The sequence below is a fragment of the Wallemia ichthyophaga genome, assembly GCF_000400465.1.
Source record: "Wallemia ichthyophaga EXF-994 unplaced genomic scaffold scaffold4, whole genome shotgun sequence".
Taxonomy (NCBI): domain Eukaryota; kingdom Fungi; phylum Basidiomycota; class Wallemiomycetes; order Wallemiales; family Wallemiaceae; genus Wallemia; species Wallemia ichthyophaga.
The window spans coordinates 1-26,542 of NW_008806277.1; the positions used below are offsets into that span (position 1 = coordinate 1).

Consider the following 26,542-nt stretch of genomic DNA (forward strand, 5'->3'; position numbering starts at 1 on the left):
GACAAGCCCAAACCTTAACACGCTTGTCGGTCATCGTCCATATCTGACTCATTGTACCCTTTTGATCAATCATACTTTCTCAGTGATTTCACCGGAACAACGCTCGCCTCTCGACATCATGTATTCATTTCGCGGTTGTCGCTGCTGATAAGGGTAATGGTCATTCTGAGGAGGGATGTCAAACAAGCCAAGCGAAAAAGCTGCGAAAAAACGAAGCACAAGGTTATTTAAATTTTCTTGTTATTTTGTACTTTTGTGAAATCAAAGTCGCTAAACCTCGCCAAACTTTGTTCGTGTTTCCCATTTTTTCCTACCTGTAATAGTGAGTATGACAAGTGCAAATAAAACATACAATCTGACGATATGAATCCAGAAATCATCGCTGCAAATTCCAGCTAAACTAATTGAATTTGAGATGACGCAATTTCAGCGATATCAAAATTTAGGCGGTTTTGAGCTAGACAAATAATTTCTCCCAATTTTAAGCATTAATCCGACCTTTTAGCTTGTCCTTAAAGCAACCTTGATGGGCTTCTTCAACACTTTTTTGTCAGCACTGCGCTTTAAAACGGACAAAGTATGAGAGAATGGTGCGATTCCTATAGAAGGCAATATTTGAAGGTTACTCCATGACAAAAAAAAAAAACCAAGGAAACCAAAAAGCAATCACTGGTTTGTAGATGCAGAACATATTAGTAACCAACATAACATATCCTGTAAGTATCTATAAATCTTTGTTATTGAAAATTGAATTTTGCTGGCGAGATCTTTGACTTGCTCTTTCGTATGCTGCAAAGGTCAATAATCAGACCACCACATATTTCAACACGCGCGATGCGTTCAATTATGAATTATCCTAGAGTACGCCGCGATGAGGGAAATGTCCTTGAATTCAAATCCAAGAAGAATGGCTTCGTCAGCGTTAAAGATCCGTATGCTTGGCTGGAAACGCCTCCGTCTCAGTCGAAAGAGAGTGCTGATTTTGTGGATGCACAAAACAAGCTCTTTGGCAACTACATGGAGGACGTGAGCTATAGGGACGAGTTTAAGGCTGCACTCACGGACAATATGAGCTATCCAAAGTTCAGCGCACCTTCAATAAAGAAGAATAAAATTGCATACTGGTCAGAGAACTCAGGCCTTATGCCCCACGCGGTCATCCGCTCCTCTAAAAACCTTGACAGTCGTGACAGCGACGTCTTCTTCGACCCAAATCAGCTTTCTGAAGATAAGTCGGCAAGTCTCGCGACGGCAGCATTCTCAAAAACCGCAAAGTACTTTGCATACGGTATTAGCCGCTCGGGAAGTGACTGGGTCACTCTTTATGTCCGCTCGGCATCGTCACCCTTCAATGAGCACAGTGGATCACATGAAACTGATCAGTCCAGATTCTCAGATGAAGTGAGATATGTCAAGTTCTCCAGCATCGGTTGGTTGGGAGATGAAGGCTTCTTTTACCAGCGGTACGACGTAGCAGAAGGCGCACACGGTGCTGCAAACGAAGACAAAGCCGGTCTCGAGACAGACGCGAATGAAAACGCTAAGTTGTACTTCCATAAAGTCAACACGCCTCAGTCTGAAGATGTATTGGTTCTCTCAGACTCACAAAACCCAACTCATATGTGGTCTGCTGGGACGACAGATGATAGTCGTTATGTAGTTCTCACAGTGTCTAAAGACACATCTAGACGCAACCTCTTGAAAGTTGCTGACTTGAAGGATCCCCAGAACGCTAAAATATCAGCGAATATGAAGTGGATTGATGTTGTTGGAGAGTTCAAGCATGAGTATAGTGTCATTGATAACGACGGATCAAAGCTTTATCTTCAAACAAACGAGATGGCTGATAATTTCAAAATTGTAACAGCAGACGTCTACGATTCATCAAGTATCGAGTGGAAGGACTTTATTGCTGAAGACAATGCTGCTGTTCTTACTGATGCCTCTGTCGTCAACAATGACAAGCTGGTGTTGGTTTATTTGAGAGATGTCAAAAGCGAGCTTATTGTGCACTCACTATCAGATGGGCGCTATCTCTACAGACTCTTCGACGACTTCACTGGTACCATAAATCAAGTTACCGGTGAATCTGATCAGTCGAAACTTTTCATTTCAACCACTAGCTACACAACACCTGGTACGGTGTTATCGTTTGACTTTGATAAACACGCGTCAAGCACCTTCCGTTCTACTGAAGTGCATGGGTTGAGCCCCACAGAGTTTATGACTGAGCAGCAATTTTATACTTCAAAAGACGGTACTAAAGTGCCAATATTTATAACTAGGCACAAAGACACACCAAAGAACGCACCGTTCTTTCTGTTTGGATATGGTGGTTTCTCGATTAGCGTTCTCCCATTTTTCTCACCTTCAGCGCTTACGTTCGTGAAGCATTTTAGGGCTGGTTTGGCCGTGGCAAACATTAGAGGTGGATCAGAATATGGAGAGAAGTGGCATAAGGATGGTATTTTGGATTTAAAGCAGAATGGCTTCTCAGACTTTTTATCCGCATCAGATTTCCTTGTGGATACTGGCTACGCTGGAAAGGGTTCTATCATCGTTAATGGTGGCAGCAACGGGGGTTTGCTCGCTGCTGTCGCTGCTCAGCAAGACTTGTCAAACAATATTGCCGTCTCTATTGTCGATGTGGGTGTCCTTGATATGCTTAAATTTCACAAATGGACCATCGGCAGAGCGTGGACATCAGATTATGGAAATCCTGACGACCCGTCTGATTTCGATCATCTGCACGCCTATTCACCTCTCCATAGATCTCAAGAAATCAAAGATAAGATATATCCAGCAATGCTGCTCACTTCGGCAGCCCACGACGATAGAGTTGTTAGCTGTCACACGACTAAGATGATCGCAGAGCTTCAGCATTCTCATATTGAGCAGGTGAAGTTGGCTAGAATAGAAACTAAGGCCGGCCACGGCGCGGGGAAGTCTACACAGATGAGAATCCTTGAGGCAACAGACAAGTACACGTGAGTAACATATTTAGTTGTCGTCATCAGCTAACATAAGATAGATTCGCAGCAAATGAGCTTGGTTTGAAATGGTTCAAGTAGATTTGCAATAAACTACAGTTGTGTAAATACCTAATTCATACACTATCGTTCGTCGCATTTGGAACATGTGCAGTTCTAGAGGGTTCAGGAACACTATATACTATAACTTCTTTGGGATGTCACTTAACTTGGCCATAGCTAATTTAAATTGCATAAATTGCCTACTTATCATTATCTACACCTCGGAATAGGCAGCTGACTCCATGTTCCTGAGTGCACCACACAGCCCATTGAAGACAATAAGACGGGTTTAAAACAGATGATATTTAATGAAAACCAACAATCAACATGAACGGTGCGTGCTTGCTTGATTTGCAATCAAGCATAGTAGCTCAAAAGCTCCTGCACTTTCAGAAAACTTCTTCATAGCCTTTAAGGATGGAGTGGGCTTTGATCAACTATTCAATGCCCACCAGGTAATGCTTTAGCGCGGTGAATAGCCAATTTGTCCAAAAAACCCCCACTGAATTTTCCCTAGGCGGATCGATACCCAAATTCTCAGCAAACATCAACGATTTGTGGATCGAAGCACTCGTTGAGGAGACGGTATTTTTAGACTTTGTCAAGAAGAACAAGTCGAGCATCTCAGTTGCCCGCAATATATGATTTGAGAGTTGAAGGGAAGTGATTATAGCTTGTCGGTCGTATACCACGTTTGATACATACCAAATAGTTGAAATAAAAGCTCTTTTTTGATTGATGAAGAAAGAGGTGATAAGTCCGTCTGTCACATTTCCCCACGATAGGTGTGTAACTGGATATCAAATGAAGAGAAAGCAGAAATGAGAAATGAGAAATAACAAAGCAGAAATAAAACACAGAAATATAGATATATCTCCAAATAACCTCGATATTGGTGACGTCCGGCGTCGGCTTCTTTGGAATTTATTGACAGACGGCAGATTATGTATGAGAAGGATATCAAGACAAATTGATACTCAGAAGTAAAATTATGATACTCATAAATGCACTGGACACCTGGATAACACCCTCTGTTAAAAGAACCCTCTTCTTTTGATAATCTGAAGAGGTGCTAAAGCTGTGAAGCACGTATTACTTAAATTCACAATCTTCGCAAACCCAGAAACGGTACATTTTAGTTTATCCTGTGAATATGCATGAAGCTGCAGAGATTTGGAATGCAAGGTTGCCCTTTTGACAGCTTAATTAATCAATCGTAAGCTGCTTGCAGCCTTACCGCCAACAAACACTTTCAAATGGCTTCTCCACAAGCCTACGACAATCCTGTTCTTGAAGGCCTGGCTTCAAATATTCCCGCGAATCTGGGGTGTTACAGTGGGTCAGAATGGGTGATGAGAAGATGAGAAGACAAGCTAAATGTATTTCAGTGATTGGATGCGTACTCAACCTTATTCTGATGGTGAGACAGACGCGTATTCGTTGTCTTGCTAACAAGTTATAGGCCATTCTTGGGATGCAAGGGCTTGATTATTACAGTGAGTGATACACGATCCTAACGACTCATTCTAACATCACGATAGAATTGTGAGTTATTGCTTTCACCCCCACCTCAACCTCTTAAATCACACAAAGCTTCCCCAACGAGTGGGTCATATTCACATGCCATTCTTCACGCTCACAATACTAAACAGCTCCACCCTCAACAAGAGCATAGTTGGATTTCTTATGGTGGCCGGGCTTTTCCAGAGTGCTTGTTTTTTCGAGATGCTCTGGACACCGCTAATCAGTGGCTTTGGTGATCTCAAAGTGTGGAACAACAGTTCATGGACATGGTGGAGCGAGCCAGTGAGTTGCAATTTGGGGTATTTGCAAATGTCTCACATCTTTAGGTGGTCTCCTCTATCATCTCCGTCGTCTGTCAGTCGTTCTTTTTGAACCGCTGCTGGAGAGTGACGCGGAGCTACATCGTTGTAGTGGTAGCCGTTACGGGTATGACGATAGCGCTCGCATTTGGTATCGCTTGTACCTATTTCCTATCGGAGTTCGTCCTCTTCACGGAGTCAAATCGTATCCAGAGCAAGATCTGTGCCAGTTCGTGGTTAGCGTTTTCCACTGCCACGGACATCTGGATATCACTTTTCCTCGTTATTCATCTGCTGCGCGAGCGTCGCAGACTCAATTTCAACAGCACAGAGATGATTCTCGGCTCTATACTCAACTTCACAATGAAGACTGCGGCTTTTACTTCGGTCTGGGTGACAATCAATCTAATCCTTTACGCGGGTGTCACACACAACTTCGCGTGGTCTATTTTTCAATTCAACTTTGGTAAGATCTACAGTATCTCAGTATTATACACACTCTTGTCGAGAATTGACGTGAGAAAGATACTATCTGTTCACAACGTGCAAGTCAGTTCGAGCAGGGGGAGATCGGGCGAGGCAGGCCAAGGACAGTCAGCAATACACATACGCACAGAGGTGGAGCGTGAGTATGAGATGGACGATAAGCTTTCTGCGACTGTTTCTCCGGGGCTTGACAGGGCACCGTCGGCCGACACGGAATTGGGGGTGAGCCATAAAGGCGCAGGTCTCCAAGATAGTATTGTGGACGACGATCGCTCTACTAGGGCGTTGCGTTTCAATGGTAATTCATATTAATGTATCAATGTAGCTCTTAGGTAATATATCCAAGTTTTCCATTTTTAGTGGTAACAATGACTACGCTACCAAATTCGAGTGTCTTCCAGAGCGAGAGAACAGATAATATACACGATGTGCCAATGAGGGTGATTAACAGGCCTTTTCCACCAGAACTAGACGAAGTGAAAGTCGAGAAGTTTATCCAAGACTATCAAAAAGGCGATGTGTTTACTCCGATTGAGATTTGGAGAGCTAAAAATGACCAAGGACAGTCATATTACTTTAGCTTTGGTGGTTGCCACCGCTTCGAAGCCGCCAAAAGAACGAGCAAAGAGACGATAAGAGCGAGGATAGTGGATGTACCAAGCACAACAATACGAGCACACTTAGGCTCAAGCTCGCCCGTTTAGAATCTGTATTTAAAATAAAATTTCAAATTTTTGGTATAAATACCGCGATGGCGCCTTCACCTTCCTTCAACCAAATCAGCGTGATAAATTGTTGGGATGGAAGCTGTACCTCCGGGCAGTGGCTGATGCCTTCTCTTAACCCAGACACACGCTAATAGTGATAAACCGTGCAATTAAAACAACCGCTTCGAGGATTCATTCCCAAGACGAGGGGTCACCTGCTTGACACGTACATAATATTTTTATTGTAATACTTTTATTGATATTTATTATATGCGACCTGTTTACTGCCTACTATTGTTTGTTGCATTTCAATAGGACTTGTCCCAGTTGAGCGATGTGGGGATGAACAGCTTTCAAAAGGTTGCTTTGTATATCAAGTACACCCTTGAATATCTCTTTAGATTACCTGGCCTGCGACTCCACACTCCCCTCACTCCGGTACTCGCGCATCTCTTTAACCGAGCCCGACCTTCAAGCCCCACCGCCATCATCAAATGTCCCAGATGGACGATTATAAACCTCGCGTTGACGATGAAGCTGATGCCGACGCCGACGCCGACGCTGATGACTACGCCTACGATATCCACCACGACGACACCCGCAAACGCAGTCAGCTTGATAACCACAGCGACCCAAAGAAGCGCAAGACGCAGCAATCTACTCCGAGGCTCAACAAGGATGGCTCAGAGAAGCCAAAGCTTAGCAGGGGAAGTAGAGCCTGCCTGGTGTGCAGGAGAGTAAAGATGCGCTGTATCGGTGCTTCGGAAGGTGTAAAATGCAAGCGCTGCTTCAACGGCGGCCATGAGTGCATCTTCGAAGAGTCAAATAGAGGCAGACGCAGTACAAAGAAACCCGATCATCTCGCAAATTCGCTTTCTTCCATGTCTGAGACAGTCGATGGCGTCCTCAGAACATTCAATCCAGGAACCCCTCAGTCTGATAACTCACAGTACAGCTCCGCCGAGGCTAGCACTAGCAAACTCCCCCACAATGGCAGGCCGACACTGAATCGCCACTCAATCAACTCCTTGGAGAAGCTCATGAGCGGCTCAAGAGCACAGCAGCTGGAAGCAGCCGCTTGGTTAATGCAATTTCAAGAGTCTATTTTAAGCTACAATAATCAAATTCTCGACCAGAATGAAAGAATGGTCCAGTTGCATAACAAACAGCCTCATATTCACGGAAACAGCGTCACTCCGCTAGACCAGCTCGTTAATGCATTTCAAGTTAGCTCACCTGGAATGACGCATAAAAATGATACCACTAATGCCAATGGCATTAACAACGCCAACAACCCCACTAATACTACAAATGCTGAGCGGACCCCTCAACATCATGAGAGACCAGCTTCACCTAAACTTCATAGCCTACCTGACGACACCCTCAACCCTCTCGGTCTTCTTGCTGAGGCCAGTCTCAACAACCGACGCTACAGCGCACGAAATTCGCAGCGACCTGATCTTCAAACAATCCTCAATAACGAGGAGACGGACGGCTCTTCACCTAATGTTTGCGAGAAAGAAAAGAATGAGCAGGTGGAGGCCATGCTTAGAGATCAGAAATCGGAGGGCATTGGTGTGGCATCGGATGAGTACTATACACCAGGTGGGTAGTTGACATTTTGGTGCACGTCACTGATGCAAAACAGGACCCATGTCGATGCTTCCCCTCCGTCGTATCTTCATCGAACGCCAAGTCAAACCAGAAATACTCAATTTCTGCTCGGACCAAGACATTAGTAACCTTTTTCACATTTACTATAAGTACATGAACCGTGAGTGATTTTGCTTGTACACTCTACACCCACTCTAACACTACCCCTCCAGTACACACTTGCGTTCTCGATGAAGGTTTCCACACGCCCTCGCTTGTCGCATCGCGCTCGCCCTTTCTCCTAACGGCAGTGTGTGCAGTGGCGTCCAAGTTCTACACTCAAATGCCCCACCTTCAACCAAAACTCCAAAAAGTAGCACGCAAGCTCGCATTCGACGTGCCTTCGCGCGGATTCAAGAGTGTTGAGATTGTGATGGGTTATCTCGTTCTCGTGTATTGGGGTATAGGGCCCTCGCGGCGGTTTGAGGAAGACAAGACGTGGTTGTTGCTTGGTCTTGCGCTGCGCGTAGCTACAGATCTCAATCTACACAAAAAGGCATCGGCGCAGAGTATGCCTGGTAGCGACGATGCTCAGCGTGAGCGTGAACTCAGGTGTCGCGAGCGCGTATGGATTCTTTGCTATATCACGGACCGCTCGCTGTCGGCACAAATGGGCAAGCCTCCATCTACAAGCCATCGCGAAGATTACATTATTCGACACGTTAGCGACTGGGCGCGCAATGAAATGAGTAATCCCGAGGACTACCGCGTTGCGGCTTACTGCGAGATGCAGCGCATAGTGTCACGCTGCATCGACTTCCTCTACTCCGCCTCAACACCTTCCGGTTTAGGCGCAGATGTGAATTACATGCTTATCACGGTTATGTTCGAGAGTCAGCTCGTCGAGTGGATCGAGAAGGTGCTTCACAACAATAGTCGCATTCAGGGCTCGGCAGAACAGCACGCGTATATAATCAGTATTAGCAAGTTTATGTTTAATTATTGGTCTCTTGCCGTGTTTTCCTTCGGATTACAGAGCTCCCTCGAAACGAGTAACGTAGACACGCCGTACTTTTTTGCGAAATGCTACCACTTCGCTATGGAGTTGCTATCTATCACAAAGAAAGAGCTTGGTCCGAATGGCTGGCTGAAGTATAGTGTAGATTCGCACTTTGTTTTCATTACATATGCTGCAGTCTCGCTTCTCAAATTTATGCGTCCGCAGTTCAGTCCTTATCATGCAGCAATAGGGATAGACAATACTATGATAACAGGACAAGTGTCAGAAATAGCTAATTTGTTTGCTGGAGTAGCAGTAGATGCGCGACATACTCCTGCGCTCTACGCCGCATTCCTTCAGGCGCTTATTGGACCTCCTACGACAGGAGAGGATGATGGGGGATTCAGGAACCGCAACGAGATATTCGACCGTCTCGTCGGCGATCAAGGCAAGAACAGTATGACGGATCTGATAGATGAGAGTGTTGCGTTTATGCCACCGCCACATCAGCCGCCAGTAAATTCGCAGACACACCCGCAACCTCACACACCGCAGCTTGACGAATACGCACAGGCTCAGGCGGCATTTGAGGGCACTAGTGGGGATTATATGAGCATGGATCTGAAAACCATCAACGAACAAGCACAGGCGATGGATGCACTTTATCAGAATGGCTTTTGGGAAAATGTGCTACTGCCGTGGGTCGAAAAAGGCGTGTTGTGGAATTGTTGCTTACTAAATACTGCAGTGGTTTTGGCGGTCCTTTAGATTCTATTTCGGGGGGTGTAATGCGCAGTGGATTCTTGACTCCTAAAGGTATCACACCGTCACAGACACCGAGGAATATTTCCAGGCCGCAGACACCGGCAAATGCATCAACTTCCATGTCTCAGCAATATTCTAGACCGAGACAGCCTGTGTCGACGCATGGCCAGGTGAATAATCAGGTATTCAGTCACTCGCAGAATCACTCATACAATCAGCACGCGCACAATATCTAACAACCGTTTTTATACAAAATTACTTGCTTATTTTACAATGCATGAGTACATTCTGCTATTGTACATTGTATGCTATGTCTTACTGTAGATAGCAGCCAAATCAGAATTGAGAAAGGGAGAGTGCTTCTTGTGGTCCTCATCTTCAGTCTCACTGTCGTCATACCTTTTAAGAAAGTCATCTAATCTATCACTGATCACTTGCGAAGTACTCGAATGTGACTGAAGGTTAGACAGTACTGTCCTCCTCTTCTTGCCTTTAGCATTGATACGTTGAAATTCTCTCTCCTTAGCGTCATCTAATAAGGTTCGGCTGTTGATAATCATTTTAAGCTTTACGGAGACGTGCTGCTTAACGTACTCCACGTCATGACCTGCTTTATGGGAGCACTGGATGAGATGACCACCAATCCGCTTATCATTGAATGGTTTATCGTGTTTATCTTTGAATTGTTTGATGCAAAAGCAACATTTTGTCAACGGCTGAAGAGAGACACCTGCAAATACGTCATCTGATATCTTCTGTGCGTCTTTGACGAGTATATGCGGTATTTTCTTGGTTTGCTTTTTGGTCTTTTTCTTATCCTGGGGCATAGCACGCTCAATGTCCTCATCATTGATCTTTTCGTTGGCTATATCATCCTTAACGCGTTGGAGAGTATCGATACTGAGCATTGTGAGGGTGTAATTACGTGATGCTAGTGGAGCTGGATTTGATGATGATGCTGATGCCGTTGTTGATGTCCCTGCTTCCGCCGCCATCTCCGCTTTCCGCTTCTTTCTTGTTCTGTTTGCGTGTTTAGCGCGTGTTCTTGTAATACCATCATAATCCTCCTCCTTTGGCATGGTTGCACAAGCACAACGATGTTGAGATTTGGAAATCTGGCCAGACACGCTAGACAATTAAAACAAACCACTCAATTACGCCAATACACCTTCCACGTTGGCTGCTCGTGGTCTTCAAAACCTCGTCTCGCTTCCGAAGAATCGTTCAAGAAGCAGTTGGCGTACGACGATAAGCATGAGGTGGCGCAGTGGAGATCACAAATGATGGGCGATAGATTGAACGTCATTGGAGATGCAGGCGAGGACTTCTGGTTCATTGAGCCACACAAAGACGAAAGCGGGATTGCACTTGGTATTGCGGACGGTGTCGGTGGATGGTTCAGTGCAAAAGTAGATCCATCGAAATTTTCACAGACGCTCATGTGGGCAGCAGCGAAGAAGGCAGGCGGAATGAATGCATCTGAGGCTGTGCCTATGGATTTGATAGATGCCGGACACAAAGGTGTTTTGGGAATGGAAGATGTCAAGGCGGGAAGCAGCACGGCGTGTGTGGTTACTCTAGATGCACACTCAGGTTTACTCAAGGGTGCTAATCTCGGTGATAGCACTTTTGTGTTAATTAGAGATGCACAAGTCATAGAATCGACTAAGCAGCAGACACATTTCTTCAATTGCCCATTCCAGCTATCTAAATTGAGGAAGGGGATTGATAAGAATCATATAACTGATTATGCGCACTCATCAGATGTGTTTGAAACGCGTCTACAAGAGGGCGATTGCGTACTGTTATTTGTGGGTGTTAAATGACCATATTAGCCAACATGGTTTAAAAATCCCCAAGACAGACGGCCTCGGAGATAACGTTTTCTTAAATGAGATTATCCAGTATGTCATCATACTCACCTCCACCTGCTCTAATGTTGGCCGACAGACTTAAACAGGCAGTGGAAGATCACATGCCGAACGCACATATGACGGAAAAGTCACAGGCGTTTGCAGATACGCTTGTTTCATATGCAAAGATATGCATGGAGGATGAATTCAAGGTGTCACCGATAGAGTTATCTGCTAGACAGGAGAAAATCAAGGGATTTATAGGTGTGAGTGGATAATAATGACGTAAAAATTCAGGGCTGATGAAAATTCGCAGGGCAAGGTTGATGAGTGGGTTGTGAAGGGGTGAATCGAGCAGACTAACAACGGCACAACAGCGTAACAGTACTGACAGCATTTGTAGAAAAATGATATTTATTAATTTAAGCAAATTTTCGAGATTTAACTTTAGCGTGTATTCGGCAAAATCATTTCTTGAACGTGAATGCAAATCTTTTCAACAAAGTGGGTAAAAAGCAGAAACAATGGAAACAAAGGAATCTAATTAGAAACTTAGAAGCTCACAAAGGCGCAGAATACAAAACTTTCAATTCTTTATAGATTCAGCCGCAGAGAAGCCACCTTAAAATAAGAAACAATGGTCGCGTTTAATCTATACAGGTCTATCAGATCACGTCCTACATCACCAGATTCTAGGTCTAAATCACAGCCACTCACTCGCGGTGGCTCTGAGCCATCAAAGAATCGATTCAAGCAATCCACTCCTTCTCCTTCTCCCTCCACTTCTTCTTTTGAACCCTCAGCTGGTTCTGGTGAATCCACTTACATCGCTATGGTCTCATCACGCTTGCTTGATGGCGTTAACAAGGTTTTCATGTCCTCAAGCACGTCCCTCTCTGGTCCCGCTGACGGAGTTTCTTACAAAAATAGAAGATCACCAAAGAAGGCTAATGTTTATTCATTAGCCAATCAGATCGTACAGGAATTAGAAGTGGCTAAAACGGACGTATACCTCCTCAGAGCTGTTGCTAGACAGGTTCATCGCTACCTCAGCGTTTTCTCTTCTCAGCTTGATCCTCTTCTAGCTATGGTATGCGCTGATCCCTCTTTTATTAGCGTATGTAACCCAAATCACTCTCCAACTCAATCTCAATCTGATACTCTCAACAACCCATCCACTCGGAGAACTCCCTCACCACCCCCTCCAACTCCTCTCCCAATCCCATCTTCACAGCAGCAAATCAACAATGCTCAGCATTTCGCTTTCGAATTAGCTCACACGGCGTGGATTATTAAGAATACCATATTGGATGCTTTTGAGGAGGGTAAAATCCCACAGCTCGCTAAGGATCTCATTAAAGATAGTTTAGAGAAGCTTGATGGGCACGTCGTTAGAGTTGTCAACCCTACAATTAAAGCTCTGCGTAGCTATCTTGGTTTGCTTGCCTCGGGATTGCGTGAGTCATACCCAGATGCAAACACCATCACTCGCAAGAATGGAAATATTGAGTTCAATCCCCTTCCATACCACCTCAAAGCTCTTTCCAAAGGAATGGATGCATCAAAGAAAATACTAGTAAAGATGACTGGTCCGTGCCAACCTGAGTCTGAGGCTTGGGTAGCGAGAATTACCGTCCACCTTATCTGGTCTGCTATGTTAGCTTTTAGCGTGAAGAAGCCAGCGACTCCACAATTGAATGGAAAACAAGTAAGGAAAGCTACAACGGCACCATCAACGGATTCGACAGCAACAACCAAAACCAGAAACGCCTCACCCACACCTATCCACTCAGCACTAGGTAGAGTAGCTGCTGTATCAAAACCACGCACACCAAGTCCAGATGCTGTCAGTATTGCTGAGAGTGGTGATCAGGGCAATTGCGTGATAGTAGCCGAGATGGAGGCATTCGTTAAGATGATTGATAAGTTTACAGATGGTCTGGTTCAAGTTAGCGATGTGGAGCCTGAAGATGAGCTTGAACCTGAATCAGTTGCACTGGCGAGATCTGCGTTGAAGGAGAGCATTGAAAGTCTCAAGACTATGAAAGAATTCACAGCTACGCTGAGCACACCACCAGACAAAACGGATGTGCCTGTAGAGTTACCGAAAGTATTAGCGCTTCACTTGCTCATCGCGAGAAAGACAGGCACGCCAAACACACCAGACAAGATATGGAAGTGGAGCTGGGATGCGTATGCTGAAGGTATTGGTGGCTTCGGCGGGGCTATCAGATGGCAATCTGCAGTGTTTAAAGTGGTTGAAGCTGCACTCAAACACGAGGAGAAGAGAGAGGAAGATAAGGAATGGAATAAATTAATTTTGGACTTAATTCGTGATTGACTATACATTGATATTAATATTATATTTGATTTATTTAGCTTCTTGATTTCATACGGCCATCTCATGACGCAAAGAGTAGTGTCGATCCCGCCTCTGAATGAATTTAGACTAGAGCTAGACGTAAACGAGGAGCTGAGTATAAGACTGGTTGAGGGCAGAGCAGAGCTTAACGGCTGTGAGCTTAGTCTTGAGAAATCGTTGGCACTCAAGGACGAATTAAAGTGCTCGATCTACACGTGGACTGGCTGTAAGCTTGAAATTACCGGTCAGAGTCTCGTCGAGTACACGTCCAATGAGACTCCGCTTATCACGTACTTGAATCTACACTTGGCTTTCGAGCAGCAGCGTATTAAGGCTAGAAATACCCAAAGTGATTTCAAGCCCTCCCCAGAAAAACCCAATGAGCGACTACCTGGATATGTAAACGCTGTAGATGCTTCCAGTTCGGGATATCGAGTTATGGTCATTGGACAGGAAGACAGTGGCAAGTCGACATTATCCAAGACGCTACTCAAGTGTGTCAGCTGTATTATTTAGTGTAATTTCTCTCACAACATACGCAGCTACGCTGCAAGAACAGGCAAAGGTTGGACACCGATCTTTGTGAATCTCGATCCATCTGATGTGAGTGGGGCGGGGTTATGAGGTTAAGTTTTCTAACACTTTAATCACTCCCAGGGTGGTCCACTTCCTCCTGGAACTCTATCTGCCACTGCATACTCAACATCCACTCAAACAACATCACCTGTGAATGCATTTGGTTCTTGTTCCACTTCTGGTGCAGCCCTAGACAACTCTGCTGCCCTTATACCACAGGCTTTGCCATATGCACACGCATCTCCCGCCCGAAATCCAAAAGTATACAAGATTTTACTTGAGGCTCTTGCCCGGAGGCTGGATATGCGTTTGGAGAGAGACGCCAAAGGTGTGTTTAGGTGTTGATTTTATAAAATTTCTCACAATTGCAATTAGCTCGATCGTCTGGTGTTTTTATCGACACTCCAGCTGCTTTCACCTCTGCGAATATCGGCTCAGACGATAAAAACAGCAAGTACGACTTGATCAAGCATGCTCTACATGCTTTCAGAGGTGCGTTTGAGCTATTTTAATTGCTCCATTCTAACAAGAGATTCAAGTGGATGTTTTACTTGTTATTGGTCATGAAAAACTTTATATTGAGATGCAAAGACTGTTAAAGTCGCTGGATGCGAACATTGCACAGAATATCAAGATACTTAAAGTACCAAAATCTGGTGGCGTGAGTAGAAGTATTTACGCGAGTCTGAATAACTAAAGTAAACTAAACAAACAACTTAAGGCTGTCGAAACAGACGACGCGTACAGGTCGCGCATACAAGCAGCTCAAATCAAGTCATTCTTCTACGGGAACATGTCAAATATTTCAGATGAGCAATTGTCACCTCAATCAATGACAATAAAGATAGATAATCTTAAAGTATTCAAAATCACAGAGGATAAAGTTGCACCTTCTTCTGCTCTACCGATTGGTGCAAGTAGAGTTTTGGAGAATACGCAACTTGAGAGGGTAAACTTTGAAAGTTCTTCGCAGTTGCTTACGCTTGTTCATTCACTACTCTATCTCGTAAAATGGCCAGATAGTAATAATGTATTGAATAAGCATGCCAAGGAATTTGAAGGTGATATTGATAGTAAGGACCTCATACGTGCAGACTTGGTTGGATTTTTAATTGTCACTGCTATCGATAGCGCAAAGCGTACGATCACGGTACTTGCACCATCTCCTGGAAGATTGCCCTCACTAAATGCAGTTTTTGGTTCATTCGAATGGCAAGACACTTAATTTGATTTGATATGATAATTTATTCCTGGTATAATATAAACTAAAATCTAACTTGATATGATCCTTGTGATTTTGTGAGGTAGCGCACCCATTTTACGGACTGGATTGTATGTTAAAATGGGTTAAGAGATGAAATGCCCACCTCACCTGATAGTTTGATTTCTCAAATACTTTCAAAAACCTGACGAGCAAACCTGAAGATGTGAACATTAAAACTTGGAAATCAACGTTGATGGGGGAGCGAGACCAGGTTTGTCTTGTTGTTGTAGAAGTGAGATCAGCATCAGCAGTTAGCGTAGCCTCCGATTGACCCTGCATGCGAGGGATTTTCCAAACAATGTGATTCTCATCAGGTACATACTTAGCCTTACCCATTGGGGCATTGCATTTTACTTGAGTGGTGTTAAGTGGAGTTGGTATACGAAGATTGACAGTATTTGCACTCAGTTTGGAGTCAAAATTTGCTTTTATGCGGATAGTGTATTCAACTGTAGATCTACCAATTTCGTTTACGATGGGAGTAATTTTGAAAGGAAGATTGACGTTTTTAGTTGAACGATACCTCATCAGTTCGAATTCACCGTCTGGCGGGATGAACGAGATGATTCTGTCTTGTTCAAACCTCGATAACCTAACGCACTGATGAAATTGACAATCATCTAATTCAACAGCACCACCGAGAGCGCTATCGTCGACTATACGCGTCTTGTCACTTCTTTCTAAGACCAGTTTATCATTGAGACCAAATTTGCATTCAGGCATGCCAGATAGGTAAGCCCTCATGAGAATTTGGCCATCAACGTCAGCTCTCAGTTGAGTACCTTGAGCGCTCATCAAGTAATTAACGTTCTCGATAACGTCAACAAAAGCCTCATTCTTTCTATATCTAACGTCAGATCTACGCCATGAAGTAGCACCTGTTGCTTGTGAGGTAATCTTTGAGGAGTCTTGAGTAATAGCATGATCAGATTTAACGCCTTGGGTGGTGATGTACATTTTTAGAGCGTCAATTTCGGAGTTTTGCGGGTAGCCGAAATCAACAATTTCATCAAGTAACTCGTAAATCAAGACAAAGTTGTTCTTTACCGAGTCTTCAGTGAGTTGACCTAGGTAGCTTGTACAAACTTTGATAAACTTGAAAATGAATTCGAAAACGAGTGCAGCTAGGGCGTTACATCTGGGGGTGATGTGAGATAGGTGAAAGGAAACTGACGAAAAGAATTCACTTTGTAACAGCCATTACGTATAAGTTGTTATGTCTAACGTGGAAGAATGAAGTAGAACCGAGTGTGATTATAGGGGAGCGTACATCTGGGTTACTAACGACTTGAACTCTAAATATATCGCTAATAGAACGTCTTTTGAAGGGTTGGCTATTAAATCGCATGAAGTTTCTATCAACTCACTTTATATCAGATCTGAACAGCCTTGAAGATAGAACTTCACCCTTGGAATTCATAATATAGACACCCTTGAAGTTTATAAGCCTTTTTAAAATTAATGGTAAATACACACAGAGATCATGATTGGTTGGTTTGAACAAGTACAACGATGAATGAGTTCAAAGAGGTTAACGAGGTCAAAGAAGTTAACGACTTCAATGAGTTTAACTCGGGTGATTTACAACATTCAGATGAAGATTTCGATAATGAATTCGATAATGATACACTGCCCAGTATACCTGGAAAGAAAGGCAGAAAGCTAGGTGCAAAATACTCATTAATCCCACAAGGATCACAGAATATAGATATAAATATGAATAAACGTAAAAGACAAGCACCTTTACCTTTTAATAGCTCAGTTAATAACGCTATTGCTTCTTCTTCAAAAGTTACTTCACGTACACGTCCACCTAAAGCTGATCCATATCGTCCACAGATCCCTGCACCTGATTTTGCTAAACCTGATTATAGCCACGTTGAGGAGTTATTTGAACCTTTTATAAAGAAACAACTTGAACTCCAAGATCAAGGTCAGACACCTCCACCAGTTAAATTCCCCGTTAATCAACGCCCTGATTACGTTGTTTCTTCTGCACCGCGTATACCACAGAATTACATAGTACCAGTTCCATTAGACACTCACTCAAAATCAAATTACAAAACACGCAGGTGGTCGGAACATACGAAGCATATTAGAAGTTTGAGTGGTAGTACACTCCGTTTGAAATCTTGGCTGGGCTCGCAGCACAGTGAATACAGCAATAGACCTCCGCCACTTATCCCTACAACTACAACCAACAGCAATCAGGGGTTCGAAGAATCTATCAATCCAGCAAATATCATTACTCCTTCAGGCGTCCCTCTTAATAAGCTCGATAAGCGTACGAGAGAGTATAAAATGATTATGGCTCAACATAAATCTCAATTGGAGCAAAAGAGAATGGATCAACAGCGCCAGAAGATTGATGATAACCATCAAAGTGGTGTTGGTGGTCTTGCTAACAGCGGCGGTGTTGACAGTGGTGCCAATAGCGTTGATAATACTGTTGATAACATCGTTGATAGCGTTATTGAAAAAAAGGAAGACGATGATACTGTGGATATCGCAGATAATTCAGAAACCGTCGATAATGCAGACAACCTGGAGACTGCCAATAACGTATATAACCCAGAGAAAACTGAAATATCAGGTAATCCAAGCAACCCAGACAACACAGAGAACGCATCAAGAATGTCTATAAACAACATTTTAATGTAAAGCCGTATTAATTAATTTCATATGTTTATCTTCTTCCTTCTTTCCACACTCTCATTCTCATCATGAGTCCGTATTCTCCATGACACCATCCACCACTCTCACTCCCACTCCTCTCAGTTTTCTATCTCGATGATCTTCCCGTTTGTTTCCCGTACGATCGTATATATCCAGGTCAGGCTGTAAACGCCTACTCGACACCCAATACTCACAACAACCACAGAGCAGTACAGCTACATGCGCGATCTCAAAAAGACACTCGACGCTGGTGGCCACTGCGTACTAGAAATGCCTTCTGGGACCGGAAAGACTGTGTCGCTGCTATCACTTATCGTCGCCTATCAGCAGCATTACGACGCAGACAGAAAGCTGGTATACTGCTCGCGCACAGTACCAGAAATTGAAAAAGCTCTTGCAGAATTGAAGAGATTGATGGCTTACAGAGCTGATCAAGGTTACGCCGCTAAAGATAGTGGCTATACCGGCTTAGGACTTAGTTCACGTAAAAATCTCTGCCTTCATCCTTCAATTAGCCAGGAGAGACGCGGTAAAGCTGTTGATGCTAGGTGCAGAGATCTCACTTCTGCTCATGCTGTACAGAGAGGCAGAGACGATCCATCGAGTCACGAGCTCTGTAGCTATCATGAGAACTTGTCAGAGCTAGCACCAGGTGAGATCATCCCTCCTGGAATCTGGACAATTGAGGATGTTCGCAAGTTTGGTCAACAGAAAGGTCTTTGTCCATATTTCAGCGTTAGACGAATGGTTAGTGGTTTAAACTCCTCTTTAACCTCTCTTGATCCTCATTATCTCTTAAAAGGTCCAATTTTGCAACACTATAATCTACTCTTTCCACTATCTCCTAGATCCTAAAGTTGCCGAGATGGTATCTAGAGAAATGTCGAAGGACGCTATCGTCGTGTTTGACGAAGCACACAACATAGGTGAGTGAAACATAGCCTTACAAAAACACTAATTAAATACACCAGATAACGTCTGCATTGAGTCACTCAGTATAGATCTAACCCGTCCAATGCTCGAAAGTGCTTCGAGGAGTGTCGATAGACTATCAGATAAAATCTCAGAAGCTAAACAGAACGACGCTCAGAGGCTACAAGATGAATATGCCAAATTGGTTGAAGGGATGCAAGATTCCGACGCACCTCCACCAAATGATGAAATGGCCATGATAAGGCGGCAGGAAGAGGATGTATTAAGTAATCCAGGTGTGTAAAACAAGCACTCTAGTACCATCTAACATTTCACACAGTACTACCCGACGACCTTCTCAAAGAGGCTATACCTGGAAATATTCGCAAGGCAGAGCATTTCATTGCCTTCTTGAAAAGATTTGTCGAATATTTAAAGACTCGCATGCGTGTTCTGCACGTCGTCGCAGAGACCCCACTGTCCTTCTTACAGCACCTTCGGGATATCACCTTTATCGAGAGGAAGCCATTGAGGTGGGTTATAGCAAAAAACACTGCTCAAACAGTCTTAGCTAACACGCTAATTCCAGGTTTTGCTCAGACAGACTCTCAAACCTTATTAAAACTTTAGAGCTCGAGAGGCTGGACGAGTATTCGTCTTTGCAGTCTGTTGCTGCATTTGCAACACTTGTTTCAACATATGAAAAGGGTTTGTCTGCGCCAGGTGAAAAAGCAGTCTAACAAATTCAAAGGCTTCCTGCTCATACTTGAGCCATTTGAAACAGAAACTGCAACAATACCAAATCCAATATTTCACCTCACTTGTCAAGACGCTAGTATAGCAATAGCCCCAGTCTTTGACAGGTTCTCATCAGTAATCATCACATCTGGTACCATATCACCATTAGATATGTATCCAAAGATGCTCAATTTCAACGCGATAGTGCAAGAATCGTATCCAATGACACTATCTAGGAACTGTTTCATTCCAATGGTTATAACAAGAGGCAGTGACCAAGTAGCAGTCAGTTCACGATTTGAGGTAAGGAACGACCCAGCCGTCGTCCGCAATTATGGACAGATGTTGATAGAATACTCGAAAGTTATTCCTGACGGTATAGTAGCCTTCTTTCCTAGTTATTTGTACATGGAGAGTATAGTAAGTGCGTGGAATGAGATGCAAATACTCGATGAAGTGTGGAAGCACAAGCTTATTTTCGTTGAAACACCCGACGCACCCGAGACAAGCATAGCATTAGAGAACTTCCGTAAAGCTTGCGATAATGGACGTGGAGCAGTTATGTTATCGGTGGCACGAGGGAAAGTGAGTGAAGGAATAGATTTTGATCATCATTTTGGTCGGGCTGTTATAATGTTTGGAGTTCCATACCAATACACAGAATCTCGTATACTCAAAGCTCGTTTAGAATACCTACGTGATAATCACAGAATACGTGAATCAGATTTCTTAACTTTCGACGCAATGAGACACGCTGCGCAGTGTGTAGGTAGAGTTTTGAGAGGTAAATCTGATTACGGTTTGATGATCTTTGCCGATAAGCGATTCGCGAGATCAGATAAAAGAGCAAAGTTACCACGTTGGATTAATCAATACATCGCTGAAACATCATCGAATCTTTCAACCGATATGGCTATATCTCTCGCAAAGAGGTTTGTCAGGACTATGGCTCAACCATTTGATCATTCTCAAACTGGGGTCAGTTTGTGGACAATGGATCATGTTTTAGAGAGACAGAGGTTGGATAAGGAGAGTGATCTCGCAGCTGTAGCACTCACTGATAAAGATCATATGAACGTCGATGGAGTTGTTGACGGAGTTGCAGATGGAGTTGGCGATTCTAGCGGTGATAGTGATATCGATGATACTGGTGGGATTGATGATAACGCATTGATAGATATCCCTATGACGCAGTAATTTAACTTATTAACATATATATACATTAGATACATTGTTTAAAGCAGACAATCCGTCAAAGTTCATCCCTTTTGACTCTCCTAGAATGAGGGAATTGTAATTCGACGGACTTGACGTGATTGTGAGACTCCAGTGCTGATCTGACGGATTCCAATACTTGCGTGCCTAGAGACTTGTCCACTCTGTACAATTGAGTATTTGGCAACTCGCCTACTTGACCAACTGGAACGGCGTTTGAGGGTGTCGGGGGAAGCGTAGAGCCCAATTGAACGATAATGGAAAGGTAGTTGTAATTGTTGTGATCAATTTCAGTCATCCTGTCTTTGACTTGTTCAACACCCTCATCCAACACCATGGTCAGATTAATTACGCATAATATTTTGACATGTGCAGTGAAGGGTTGCGTCGATAGTGGGAAGAACTATCCACTAACATTTAAAAATGTCCAAGGAATTGAAATCAGAGAGCAGGAATTCAACGCTGACTTCATCAGAGCTTTCTTCCCTAAACTTGATTATGGTGTATTGAAATCGACGTTGGAATCTGTAAGTAGATATTTAGTCCATTTTGATAATCTCACACAACCAAGCTCGGTGACGATTCACTCAAACTTGATAGCGTGGAGGATATTGACGGACAACCAGAAGATTTCTTGAGACTGCTGCATAAGGTTCTTCTGGAGATGGATGTTACCCAGGGAGAGATGACGTGCGGTAACTGCCAGCATAAATACCAAATCAATGAAGGTATTCCAAATATGCTACTTGGAGCAGATGAGATATAGTGGATTATAACATAGAACATGTATGAATATTTATTTAAAACAGGCAACATATAATAACTAAACACAAAAAATAAATCCTACTTATCATCAGGGAGGGCATTAATACCAGTTCTAGATTGTGGTCTCGACACTGGTGGGCTTCCACTTGGAGTTGCTGAAGGTGACTGAGCAGGTGAAAGGACACCGACAGCTTGCATGAATCTCTCAGAGTGTGAAGATCTCCTAACCATAGGTCTTGCCATTTCAGGCATCGAAGGTAAACCCATCAATCTGTCTGCCATGTCTGCAGCGGTTGCACCTTGGTAGAGAAGATCGTATACAGCTTCAGCGATTGGTGCTGACATCTCTATCCTGCCGAGCAATTCATGCACAGCATCGGCTGTGAACACACCCTCAGCAGTTGATCCGAGTGTTTCTAAGATATGGTCCAATTTTTCACCCTCACCCAATCTCTTACCGACGGTGAAATTACGTGAGCTTTCAGATGAGCACGTCAGGAAGAGATCACCGACACCGGCCAGTGAGAGGAAAGTGAGTGGATCGGCGTTAAATGCAGTACCAATTTTTTGCATCTCTGCGCTAGCTCTGGTGACCAAGCCTGCTCTTGTGTTTTGTTGGAAACCTAATCCTGATGCCACACCTGATGCTATGGCGTATACGTTCTTCAACGCACCAGCCAACTCGACACCGACAGGATCAGTGGATGAGAAGGTGAGGAAGTGTCCTTGGTGGAACACTTCACAAGCCTGTTCAGCGTGTTGTGCAGAGAAGGAAGCGATGGTTACTTGTGTTGGCATTCTCTGCACAATCTCCTTGGCAAATGAAGGTCCAGATAAGAAAGTAGCAACTTTGGCAATATCCTTACCACACTCTCTTTCAATAATTTCAATTGGGAGGAAACAGCTACCTGACTCTATACCCTTATTGGCGAATACGAGCAGAGGGGCTTTATCCTTCTTGGCTTCGAACAAAGGTATCAAGTTTTTCAGGACTGATGACATGGATTGTGATGGGATTGCCATGACAATGACGTTGTATAGAAGGAGATCTTCAAATGAAGGGAATTCAGGTCCGACAGCTTTCAGGTTCTTTGAGAATATGTGGTCGGTGAGATACTGTGAGTGTTTCAAATGAGAAATCTATCGTGTAGGTAGAACGGGTGATACACACCTTTGGATTCTTGCGGTGAGTATTGAAAGACTCAACTACATCAGCGTTACGCGCCCAGATTCTAGTTTGGTGACCGATATCGGCCAAGTGGTCAGCTAAACAGCTACCGAAGGAGCCGGAGCCGAGAACGAGAACTCTCTTGTATCCAACGGAAGGAATGGATAGTTTGCGCTTGAATGAAGATGATCTTGAGAGTGAAGGCTTCTCGTCACCGCCAACAGGTGTCATTGATTGAAGTGGTTCGAATGGCATCTTTGATTATTTAATGGGAGTTGAATTGGCTATACTACTACTTACAATTTCAGTTTATCGTCTGCGTGGGATTAAATTGTGTTGATCAGTTGATTGTCTACTTACAACGGATCCAAGTGCTGTACTTGTTAAATAAATTGTTCAAATCCTTTAAGTATTTCGCTTACAGTTTTTAAATAAAGCTCAAGTAATTGTCAATATTCAAGAGAATTTAACGTTGGAACCCAAGCGACGCGATGATGTCACGATCAAAAGAGGTACCAAATACGTTTTTGGAAATCGCTGAAGATATTTGATTGATAAAGATATAGTTGATCTCCGCGCATTGACAGATACAGTTCCGAACGCCTCCGAGAAGCTTTTTGTGTGATTCTAATTGGAGGTGTTCATCGGGATTACTCGGTAATATTCGTATTACGCAATAGATAACTCACGCATTATCACCAAATAACTTATTCAAAGTAGTATATTACACAATTCGGGTTCGTAGTCTGTTGAATTTGGTAAAACATTCAGTGGTATCTGGCATTGAATCAGCTCTTCCTTCCCTTTTCCATCCCCGCCTCCTAATCTATCCTGCGACCTGAACGAGTTGGGTATGTGATCCACGTTGACAAGGTGATTTACACTTTTCGCGCAAAATCCATTACCGAGATTGAGATTAGTAGTAGATGGGGAAGATGGCGTTGATGTTGAGCTTGAGGATGTGAATGGAGTGCGTGGCATAGGCTGAAGAATTGGCGTGGGTAGTGGGGATGAATCGAGGCTGCCTATTGATGGTCTGGGTGAGAGTGCTTGCGGGTCCTCCACAATTACTGGTATTATTACTAAAAATGACAGCTTGATAATCCACTTTACTTCAACTGAATTTTGGTCATGTGTTAGATACTTTTATTGTAACTTGTCTTCCTACTTACAGATAGATGTCTTGAAATCTGATGATTGGTGTGAAGGTACATCAAGCGAAAAACCTATTTCGGACAAGTCGATTGCGAGAGGTTGATGAAATTCTGAATGTACTTTACGCGTAGCGTTTATCGTATGCTTTTGATTGAGGTTTGCATAATTCTCATTCGCAATTTCGTGACTTTCCAGTGTAGCTGATAACTGTTGTAAAATTAGCACATAATACCACAAACTTGAAGACAAACCGACCTTCAAAACCTTACCGCACATAGTATTGGGTTTATTTATTGATATCTTACCCAACACACTCTCACCCAATCTAAATGTAGACTTGACTATGGAGAGAATAGCGATATTGAGATCATCCTTGGTGATTTCGTAGGTGACCTTCTGTGAGTTCCTCGAACTAATTCCTATTGCTGTACGACATTGCTCACTGACCCTGGTGCCAATATCTGCATTTTCAAAAGGACCGTCGTATCCGGACGAATTAGTTGAACTACTCCTTTGCATTGAGTCGTAAGTTGTTAAATAAAGCTTTTGTGCGTATTTGTAAGCCTTTTCGAAGCAGCTGTTTGAGGGTGTGTTTGATGGTGGGGTGTTTGTTGGGGTATTTGCTTTGACTACCTGCTTGTCAGCACCACTGCCATAACCAACGTCACCACCCTTCACTATCGCTTCTTCGTTGATTTCCATTATAGGTTTGAGGACATCAAACCTCCTGCTTTCCTCATCAATTGTGACATTTGGGAGTACTTTTATTGGTATTTTGATAACGCGAGCATTTCCATTTTGTTTATTAGTACCTACAACAAACTCGTAGGTTATTTTACCAATTTTGCCGTGATAGCTGGGTGGTAAAGTTATCGGCAGAGTGTGTTGAAAAGTGATTGTGGTGTCTTGGTTAGGTGAAAGCACTTTATCAACAACCAAGACAGATCTCCTAGTTTCCCAAATCGATAGTGTTGTGTTGGAGGTGTCGTTTGAGTTTGACGAGTTGTTGAGGTGGTTGAACCAGTTCGTGAGGCTGAAATTGAACAGTGTACTGCTGCGTTTGTGGGGATTTGCTTTTACATCGTCCAGGACACCTCCACCGAGTACATTTGACGATCTGCGGTTAGTCATGGTGCTCCTCTTTATCAGCGAGCGATTGAGCTCAATTTTGCCACAAAGTTGAGCAGTCGCCCATAGAATCTTCTCGTGGTTCGGAAGTAGGGGTGTTTTGAGGTTGCGATTCAGTTTATGATAGGTTGAGTTATCCTGCATGGTAGAAGATGTGGGAGTGGGAGTGGAAAGGTTTGAAGCTTTGCGCGTGTGGGGATGCCTCCAAGGGAGGTTTGGAGAGCGTGTGGGTGATTGTGTGGAGTTAATTGACAATGAAGAAGGTGAAGAGGAAGAAGAGGGTGGTGAGGGTGAGGACAGCGTCTCAGCAGATGAGAATCGCTTTGAGAGGTCAATTGATTGTACTTGTCTGTTGTGTCGTAAAGTAGAAGGCCTGCCTTTACCAATACCAACGTCATTCTGAGGTACAGGATCAGAATTCTTACCAACGAGACCACATCTTGATGGAGGTTGTTTGAGTTGTGCCTGCTGTGCGCGTGTGTTACTCAGTACACCGCCATTGTTATGATTCGTGGATACGGACAGAGACCTTTGATGTGCGTGTGGAGATGGAATTGTTGATTGTGGCTGAGAATTTATAAATTTAAGCGTGAATGTTATCTTATCGCCTGCAAAGTAGTAGTATTTATCAGATTTAATTTCAACGCGTAATCCATCCATTAGTAGGTATTTATATATATCGCTATAATCCTGTGTTTTTGCAAAATACGGCTATCAAATAATATACTTGAAATTTTAAGCTTATTATTTACGTACTTGTTGGTGAGTGGTGCAGGGGTGCCGGTGCAGATCGTATTTCATAATAAATTACAAAATTGTTTAAAATTGTTTCGTTAAATCCAGAGTCATTGAGGGTGTTGTAGTAATATATACCACCTACTGACGCCCCGCCGCCTTTCTGAACTCCTCTTTGTATTCGTTTAATGAAGAATCCTTGTTTGAGAGCCTGTCTGCCCAAGTCTGTGAAGCAAACTTACGTTCGCCCTTGGTGGAATCAGCTTTCGACATGAAGAAGAATCCTGCGACGACGACGATTGAGCCGATAATTCCTGCGAGCTGTGGAGTGTTAGTGCGGTACTTACGAACCTTAATCCCTTAAGAAAACCCACCGGATAAAGTGATGGGTCACGCTTTGCGAACTTGTTGAAAGTCTTCGCCGTATCACGAGCGCTCTTTTGTGGCTGATTGTTTGTACCTGGTGGCTGGTGTGGGTGTGAGCGGTAAATATCGTATAGTTATACCAATTCCCACCTGTGGCGATGACATTATTGGTAGTGTGGAATCAAGAAGTAGTTGTAGCCAATTTAAGTTTATATTTTGTAGT

General features: G+C 43.5%; 14 protein-coding genes across 14 annotated transcripts; 9 read left to right on the plus strand and 5 right to left on the minus strand.

Annotated features, from left to right (window-relative positions):
* Window positions 1–846: 846 nt before the first annotated feature.
* J056_003252 (Prolyl endopeptidase) lies at window positions 847–3,071 on the plus strand (the record flags this gene model as incomplete). Its single annotated transcript, XM_009268475.1, has 2 exons — window positions 847–2,987; window positions 3,032–3,071. The coding sequence occupies 2 exons, from the start codon at window positions 847–849 to the stop codon at window positions 3,069–3,071; spliced, it is 2,181 nt and encodes a 726-aa protein (XP_009266750.1).
* A 1,217-nt stretch (window positions 3,072–4,288) lies between these two features.
* On the plus strand, window positions 4,289–5,653 carry J056_003253 (uncharacterized protein; the record flags this gene model as incomplete). Its single annotated transcript, XM_009268476.1, has 6 exons — window positions 4,289–4,367; window positions 4,421–4,452; window positions 4,495–4,532; window positions 4,626–4,637; window positions 4,685–4,838; window positions 4,883–5,653. 6 exons carry the CDS (start codon window positions 4,289–4,291, stop codon window positions 5,651–5,653), a joined length of 1,086 nt encoding a protein of 361 aa, XP_009266751.1.
* A 56-nt stretch (window positions 5,654–5,709) lies between these two features.
* J056_003254 (Putative sulfiredoxin) lies at window positions 5,710–6,045 on the plus strand (the record flags this gene model as incomplete). The annotated part of the gene is made up of 1 exon (XM_009268477.1): window positions 5,710–6,045. The coding sequence occupies one exon, from the start codon at window positions 5,710–5,712 to the stop codon at window positions 6,043–6,045; it is 336 nt and encodes a 111-aa protein (XP_009266752.1).
* Window positions 6,046–6,542: 497 nt separating this feature from the next.
* Window positions 6,543–9,642, plus strand: J056_003255 (Protein priB; the record flags this gene model as incomplete). Its single annotated transcript, XM_009268478.1, has 4 exons — window positions 6,543–7,653; window positions 7,697–7,822; window positions 7,875–9,339; window positions 9,390–9,642. The coding sequence occupies 4 exons, from the start codon at window positions 6,543–6,545 to the stop codon at window positions 9,640–9,642; spliced, it is 2,955 nt and encodes a 984-aa protein (XP_009266753.1).
* A 72-nt stretch (window positions 9,643–9,714) lies between these two features.
* Window positions 9,715–10,401, minus strand: J056_003256 (uncharacterized protein; the record flags this gene model as incomplete). The annotated part of the gene is made up of 1 exon (XM_009268479.1): window positions 9,715–10,401. One exon carries the CDS (start codon window positions 10,399–10,401, stop codon window positions 9,715–9,717), a length of 687 nt encoding a protein of 228 aa, XP_009266754.1.
* A 102-nt stretch (window positions 10,402–10,503) lies between these two features.
* J056_003257 (Protein phosphatase PTC7-like protein fig) lies at window positions 10,504–11,670 on the plus strand (the record flags this gene model as incomplete). The annotated part of the gene is made up of 5 exons (XM_009268480.1): window positions 10,504–11,217; window positions 11,267–11,310; window positions 11,357–11,525; window positions 11,576–11,589; window positions 11,637–11,670. The coding sequence occupies 5 exons, from the start codon at window positions 10,504–10,506 to the stop codon at window positions 11,668–11,670; spliced, it is 975 nt and encodes a 324-aa protein (XP_009266755.1).
* Window positions 11,671–11,896: 226 nt separating this feature from the next.
* On the plus strand, window positions 11,897–13,600 carry J056_003258 (uncharacterized protein; the record flags this gene model as incomplete). The annotated part of the gene is made up of 1 exon (XM_009268481.1): window positions 11,897–13,600. One exon carries the CDS (start codon window positions 11,897–11,899, stop codon window positions 13,598–13,600), a length of 1,704 nt encoding a protein of 567 aa, XP_009266756.1.
* A 63-nt stretch (window positions 13,601–13,663) lies between these two features.
* Window positions 13,664–15,422, plus strand: J056_003259 (Protein CLP1; the record flags this gene model as incomplete). Its single annotated transcript, XM_009268482.1, has 6 exons — window positions 13,664–14,115; window positions 14,164–14,224; window positions 14,279–14,525; window positions 14,573–14,689; window positions 14,737–14,858; window positions 14,919–15,422. 6 exons carry the CDS (start codon window positions 13,664–13,666, stop codon window positions 15,420–15,422), a joined length of 1,503 nt encoding a protein of 500 aa, XP_009266757.1.
* Window positions 15,423–15,462: 40 nt separating this feature from the next.
* On the minus strand, window positions 15,463–16,946 carry J056_003260 (AP-2 complex subunit mu-A; the record flags this gene model as incomplete). The annotated part of the gene is made up of 5 exons (XM_009268483.1): window positions 15,463–15,522; window positions 15,570–16,599; window positions 16,649–16,780; window positions 16,829–16,893; window positions 16,938–16,946. The coding sequence occupies 5 exons, from the start codon at window positions 16,944–16,946 to the stop codon at window positions 15,463–15,465; spliced, it is 1,296 nt and encodes a 431-aa protein (XP_009266758.1).
* Window positions 16,947–16,973: 27 nt separating this feature from the next.
* On the plus strand, window positions 16,974–20,984 carry J056_003261 (DNA repair helicase rad15; the record flags this gene model as incomplete). The annotated part of the gene is made up of 8 exons (XM_009268484.1): window positions 16,974–18,054; window positions 18,240–18,293; window positions 18,343–18,884; window positions 18,940–19,063; window positions 19,109–19,345; window positions 19,390–19,582; window positions 19,639–19,757; window positions 19,801–20,984. 8 exons carry the CDS (start codon window positions 16,974–16,976, stop codon window positions 20,982–20,984), a joined length of 3,534 nt encoding a protein of 1,177 aa, XP_009266759.1.
* A 55-nt stretch (window positions 20,985–21,039) lies between these two features.
* On the minus strand, window positions 21,040–21,339 carry J056_003262 (uncharacterized protein; the record flags this gene model as incomplete). Its single annotated transcript, XM_009268485.1, has 1 exon — window positions 21,040–21,339. The coding sequence occupies one exon, from the start codon at window positions 21,337–21,339 to the stop codon at window positions 21,040–21,042; it is 300 nt and encodes a 99-aa protein (XP_009266760.1).
* Window positions 21,340–21,369: 30 nt separating this feature from the next.
* J056_003263 (uncharacterized protein) lies at window positions 21,370–21,768 on the plus strand (the record flags this gene model as incomplete). The annotated part of the gene is made up of 3 exons (XM_009268486.1): window positions 21,370–21,376; window positions 21,435–21,529; window positions 21,574–21,768. 3 exons carry the CDS (start codon window positions 21,370–21,372, stop codon window positions 21,766–21,768), a joined length of 297 nt encoding a protein of 98 aa, XP_009266761.1.
* A 77-nt stretch (window positions 21,769–21,845) lies between these two features.
* On the minus strand, window positions 21,846–23,190 carry J056_003264 (Glycerol-3-phosphate dehydrogenase; the record flags this gene model as incomplete). Its single annotated transcript, XM_009268487.1, has 2 exons — window positions 21,846–22,883; window positions 22,939–23,190. 2 exons carry the CDS (start codon window positions 23,188–23,190, stop codon window positions 21,846–21,848), a joined length of 1,290 nt encoding a protein of 429 aa, XP_009266762.1.
* A 456-nt stretch (window positions 23,191–23,646) lies between these two features.
* Window positions 23,647–26,484, minus strand: J056_003265 (Retrograde golgi family transport protein RGP1-like protein; the record flags this gene model as incomplete). Its single annotated transcript, XM_009268488.1, has 6 exons — window positions 23,647–24,053; window positions 24,108–24,297; window positions 24,346–25,747; window positions 26,099–26,274; window positions 26,328–26,420; window positions 26,470–26,484. The coding sequence occupies 6 exons, from the start codon at window positions 26,482–26,484 to the stop codon at window positions 23,647–23,649; spliced, it is 2,283 nt and encodes a 760-aa protein (XP_009266763.1).
* Window positions 26,485–26,542: the final 58 nt, after the last annotated feature.